Source organism: Salvelinus fontinalis, chromosome 26, assembly GCF_029448725.1.
Source record: "Salvelinus fontinalis isolate EN_2023a chromosome 26, ASM2944872v1, whole genome shotgun sequence".
NCBI classification, from domain to species: Eukaryota; Metazoa; Chordata; class Actinopteri; order Salmoniformes; family Salmonidae; genus Salvelinus; species Salvelinus fontinalis.
This window is the reverse complement of record NC_074690.1, coordinates 41511845-41517844: the sequence shown is the minus strand read 5'-3', so window position 1 is coordinate 41517844 and position 6000 is coordinate 41511845. Positions and strand designations below refer to the sequence as shown.

General features: G+C 47.3%; 1 protein-coding gene across 1 annotated transcript in view; it reads left to right on the top strand.

Annotated features, from left to right (window-relative positions):
• Positions 1–615: 615 nt before the first annotated feature.
• The window catches only part of LOC129824375 (solute carrier family 26 member 6-like), a 36268-nt gene continuing 30883 nt past the window's right edge, over positions 616–6000 (top strand). The window contains exon 1 of the mRNA XM_055883963.1: positions 616–1094. Within this exon, the coding sequence (XP_055739938.1) occupies positions 955–1094 (140 nt within the window). The 5' untranslated portion in view covers positions 616–954. The remainder of the gene's footprint in view (positions 1095–6000) is intronic.

The window sequence follows — 6000 nt, the reverse complement described above, 5'->3', positions numbered from 1 at the left end:
AAAAAAAGTTGTTATATCAGCCTTTCAACGTTTTATTATATTTACTGGCAAGTTATTACATAAACCAGTTTTATTATTAACAATATTGAAACGTTATTACATTTAGAAAAGTTATTACATTTAGAAAAGTTATTACATTAGCCGTTATTAGTTTGATCACCCTGACATAAAACGTGTGGTGTGTTTAAGGTCGAAAAAATCTTCTGAAGTATGTAATTTTCACTTTCCAATTTCAGACTTGATTTTCCCTTACGAAAAATGAATCAACATCTACGAAAATGTCAATTTATTACACTCCACATAATAATTCACATTTCCTGTTGCTGCAGGATTATTTTCCTGTCTCAAAGTAAGATCCCATACTGTAACTAACTGCAATGTTGTTGATCCATCCTCTGTTTTCACTAATCACAGTGGTAAATCCCAACAACAAATACATGTGTATTTGGGTTTATTTGGCTTTTCTATAACCCGCTAATTTTCTTGGGAAGAGCAATATTTAGACAACATGAAGCCAAGTGTGTTGTTTTGACATAAACAGCCACTCCTTTCCCTTTTTGCAATATATCACACCTGAAGATATTTTAACCACAAATCTCAATGTCCTTATCCGAGACCGAATCAGTCAGCTAAGTCTCTGTTAGAACCAGAATACCAGGGATTGTCCTGCACCCAGAAATGAAGAAGGTCCGACTGAGATACAAACAAAGACACAGCCAGGAGTACACTCAGACTAGCTTGGAACATAGAGTAGCTTCTTGTTTTTGTACCTCTTATCAGGGTGTTTGACAGTTTGTTGATAATTGTGAGACCTCTGTTGTTTTGGAACAAGAGGTTTCTCTTCTGCACATTGTTTCAGCCTAGAAGGACAGACAAAGAGACATAGACAGAAAGAAAGAAAAGAGAGAGACACAAAGCAATAAACAGACAGACATTCAGTGTTGGAAGACAGCCATGGGAGTTGAGGAGCAGAGGGCTGGGGAGTTTTACGTGGAGAGGGATGTTATGAACGAGCTTTGCTTGGACGAGTTGGCCAGAAGACGGACTCACTCCACCAGACCTCTCCTGAAGGAGCGGGTGAAAGATTCCCTCAGGTAAGATAGTAACATCCCACTGGTGTAACGGGTGACGCTCTCCTCATCCTCGGATGAGGTGAGGAGAGAGGGATCTGAAGACCAAAACGCAGGCTTTGGGAAATAAGCCATCTTTATTAACAACGATGATGGCAAAACACGAAACGAAACAAACAAACGCTACAGTCCAGTGTGGTACGAACAAACATACTGACACAGGAGACAATCACCCACAAACAAACAGTGAGAATGCCCTACCTAAATATGACTCTTGATTAGAGGCAAACGCAAACCACCTGCCTCTAATCAAGAGCCATACCAGGCAAACCGAAACCAACATAGAAACAGATAACATAGAATGCCCACCCAACCTCACGTCCTGACCAACTAACACACAAAAACTAACATAAATAGGTCAGGAACGTGACAGAAAAGGTGAGAGGAGGAAAGCGCGTAGATGCGAAAAGGAATTATACAACGATCAAAAGAGATCATGCTGTTTGTATGTGGCTGATAAGAAATTTAAACGTGTTTGCTTTTGATCAGGGGTTGTATTCATTCCGCCAATTCTATTGAAAAATGTTTCTTAAACGGAAGCAAACAGAGAAACATTTATTTGATGTATTTAATTTTACCAGCTTTGTTGACTGAGAACACATTCTCATTTACAGCAACGACCTGGGGAATAGTTAAAGAGAAGAGGAGGGAGGATGAATGAACCAATTGTAAACATACCTGAATTTGTCCAATAAAAACTATAATTTGCAACTGTTGGACTAATGATTACGCTCCAGATCAGCTAGGCGCTGGAAAGAGTGTGTAAGGCGGTATTGAATGTCTTTTACCTTGTTTACTAAAATTTCTCTCAACCTGTGCACCTACATTGTAAACGTTCATTCATATGCTAGGTTGTTTCAACCCCATGATGGGTATAGGAAACATTTGAGTATCATGTAGTAGCCTAAAACTATCGATGTTACGTTTCGCTGGGTGACTAGAATATGAATGACAGTCATCCAATATGCTGTAATAGAAACACTGTTAGGCCATGCTCATAAAAAAATTATCGCCATCCCTCTTCTTAAACGGCACCGACCGCCACTGCTATGTGTGGTAATTCAGGCTCGTCACTCTGGCCTTAGCTTGTGTTGTCTGTGTGTGTTTGTGGTTCACGTGTGTATTGTCTAACCTGGTTTGTCTTTCCTCCAGTCTGTGTGGTGGAGCAGTTATCGAGTGCAGGCCGTAAGTAATTCCCAAAAATTTCTTGGGGGTGGGCTAGGAGATAGTGGGCCAAGGGCAGGTAGGAGACCTGCGCCCACTTCCCAGGCTTACCGTGGAGAGCGGGAGTACGGGCAGGCGCCATGTTACGCAGTAGAGCGCACGGTGTCTCCTGTACGAGTGCATAGCCCAGTGCGGGTTATTCCACCTCCCCGCACTGGTAGGGCTAGATTGGGTATTGAGCCAGGTGTCATGAGGCCGGCTCAACGCGTCTGGTCTCCAGTGCGTCTCCTCGGGCCGGCATACATGGCACCGGCCTTACGCATGGTTTCCCCGGTTCGCCTACATAGGCCGGTGCGGGTTATTCCACCTCCCCGCACTGGTCGGGCGACCGGGAGCATTCAACCAGGTAAGGTTGGGCAGGCTCAATGCTCAAGAGTGCCAGTACGCCTCCACGGTCCGGTATTTCCGGCGCCACCTCCCCGCCCCAGCCTAGTACCTACAGTGCCTACACTACGCACTAGGCTACCAGTGCGTCTCCTGAGCCCTGTTCCTCCTCCACGCACTCTCTCTGTAGTGCGTGTATCCAGTTCGGTGCCTCCAGTTCCGGCACCACGCACAAAGCCTCCTGTGCGTCTCCAGAGCCCTGAACACACTGTATCTTCTCCCCCTACTAATCCTGATGTGCTTGTCCTCAGCCCGGTGTCACCAGTGCCGGTACCTCGCATCAGGTAAAGAGTGGGCTTTGAGAATACAGTGTGCCCTGTTCCTGCTCCCCGCACTAGTAGGAAGGTGCTTATCCTTAGCCCGGTGCCTCCAGTTCCGGCACCACGCACCAGGTCTACAGTGCGCCGTATCCGGCCAGAGCCATCCGTCTCACCAGCGCCATCTGAGCCATCCGTCTCCCCAGCGCCATCTGAGCCATCCGTCTCCCCAGCGCCATCTGAGCCATCCGTCTCCCCAGCGCCGTCTGAGTCATCCGTCTGCCAGGAGCCTGCAAAGCCGCCCGTCTGCCATGAGCCTGCAAAGCCGCCCGTCTGCCATGAGCCTACAGAGCCATCCGCCAGACAGGAGCCGCTAGAGCCGTCAGCCAGACAGGAGCCGCTAGAGCCGCCCGCCAGACAGGATCTGCCAGAGCCGCCTGCCAGACAGGATCTGCCAGAGCCGCCAACCAGACAGGATCTGCCAGAGCCGCCAACCAGACAGGATCTGCCAGAGCCGCCAACCAGACAGGATCTGCCAGAGCCGCCAACCAGACAGGATCTGCCAGAGCCGCCAACCAGACAGGATCTGCCAGAGCCGCCAACCAGACAGGATCTGCCAGAGCCGTCAGAGAGCCATGAGCAGCCAGAGCCGTCAGAGAGCCATGAGCAGCCAGAGCCGTCAGAGAGCCATGAGCAGCCAGAGCCGTCAGAGAGCCATGAGCAGCCAGAGCCGTCAGAGAGCCATGAGCAGCCAGAGCCGTCAGAGAGCCATGAGCAGCCAGAGCCGTCAGCCTGCCATGAGCGTCGAGAGCCGTCAGCCTGCCATGAGCGTCGAGAGCCGTCAGCCTGCCATGAGCATCGAGAGCCGTCAGCCTGCCATGAGCATCGAGAGCCGTCAGCCTGCCATGAGCGTCGAGAGCCGTCAGCCTGCATAGACCTGCCAGAGTCCCTCAGCCAGGATCTGCCAGAGTATATCAGCCGGGACCTGCCCCTTGTTCCGGTGTTGCCCCTTGTCCCGGTGCTGCCCCTTGTCCCGGTGCTGCCCCTTGTCCCTGTGCTGCCCCTTGTCCCGGTGCTGCCCCTTCTCCTGGTGCTGGCCGTTTATTTAGGGGATGTGAGTTTTAGGGTGGTCATTGGGAGGGGAAGACAGAAGCGGGGAGTGACTATGGTGGTGTGGGGACAGCGTCCAGAGCCGGAGCCACCACCGTGGTCAACTGCCCACCCAGACCCTCCCCTGGACTTTGTGCTGGTGCGCCCGGCGTTCGCACCTTGAGGGGGGGGTTCTGTAACGGTCCTGACCTGTTTTATGTTGTTTTTTATGTGTTTATGGTCAGGGCATGTGTTTTGGGTGGGCAGTCTATGTTATCTGTTTCTATGTTGGTTTTGGGTTGCCTGGTATGGCTCTTAATTAGAGGCAGGTGGTTTGCGTTTTCCTCTAATTAAGAGTCATATTTAGGTAGGGCGTTCTCACTGTTTGTTTGTGGGTGATTGTCTCCTGTGTCTGTGTCGATGTTACACCATACGGGAATGTTTCGGTTTGTTCGTGCGTTTATGTAGTCTGTTCCTGTGTCAGCGTGCTTCGTGTATTTGTAAGTTCGTTTGTTCAGGTCTGTCTACATCGTTTTGTTATTTTGTTAGTTATATTTAGGTAGGGCGTTCTCACTGTTTGTTTGTGGGTGATTGTCTCCTGTGTCTGTGTCGATGTTACACCATACGGGAATGTTTCGGTTTGTTCGTGCGTTTATGTAGTCTGTTCCTGTGTCAGCGTGCTTCGTGTATTTGTAAGTTCGTTTGTTCAGGTCTGTCTACATCGTTTTGTTATTTTGTTAGTTATATCAAGTATAGTTCGTTTTCGTCTTTGTCTGTTTTGTTTATTTAATAAATCATCATGTATTCACAACCCGCTGCGCCTTGGCTCGATCACTACTCCACCTCTTCTTATGAAGAGAGAGAGGAACGCCTTACACCACTTAAAAACTCAATACATTCACTATTGCAATCAAAGTCATTTCAAAGGGTAGATTTAACAGAGCAAATGAAAAGTAAATATACTTTATCAATCATATATCATCAATTATGCTTTTTAGGCCCATGTCTTCAACAGCTATCATTTCAATTCAAACCAGGGTTCAACAAGAAATTTGAAAATGGGCTTAGGGTTTCAAGCTTTGGTTGATTTCACATTAGTAATAGGTTGAATTCACGTTGTAGTGGGTTGGTCCCAAAGACCCATTATTGAATAAGGGGACCTTAAGATTCATATGTTTTGCTGCAGGCCTTATAATGAGATACTGTTGCTATGTGTCTAAAAACTCTGCCACTATATGTTGCACAAGCTATCTATATTAGTTTTTATGGTTAAGCCTTGGCTGTTGCGAGAGTGTGCTTGCAGGCTAGGTCTGAGCCAGACCGAAACTAGATTAAGAGACGTATGTTACAGTGGATAATGCTAATAAATTCAGAGAAGCTACTGTAATATTAGGTAACCTCGGCTTATTGATACACACATACATTGACCTAGGTGATCATACCACTAGGGAGTGACCACATGTATAAAATCAGCTGTGCCCTTTGGTGGGGAGCAGAACTTACTCTGAAACCTACGCACTGTGTTTCCATTGTCAACTTCTGTCTGCAAATGCATTAAAAGGTTTAATTGATTTACTTAAAGAAGATATTGTCTGACAATTTCACCAGATGTTGACCAGGTGGGACGCTACCTAGAGAGGTTTTAAACACCATGGGACCACGCAGCCGTCATACCGCTCAGGAAGGAGACGCGTTCTGTCTCCTACAGAAGAACGTACTTTGGTGCGAGAAGTGCAAATCAATTCCAGAACAACAGAAAAGGACCTTGTGAAGATGCTGAAGGAAACAGGTACAAAAGTATCTATATCCACAGTAAAACGAGTCCTATATCAACATAACCTGAAAGGCCACTCAGCAATGAAGAAGCCACTGCACCAATATCAAGATTTTTCTGAGTTACAGTTGAAATAATTTAA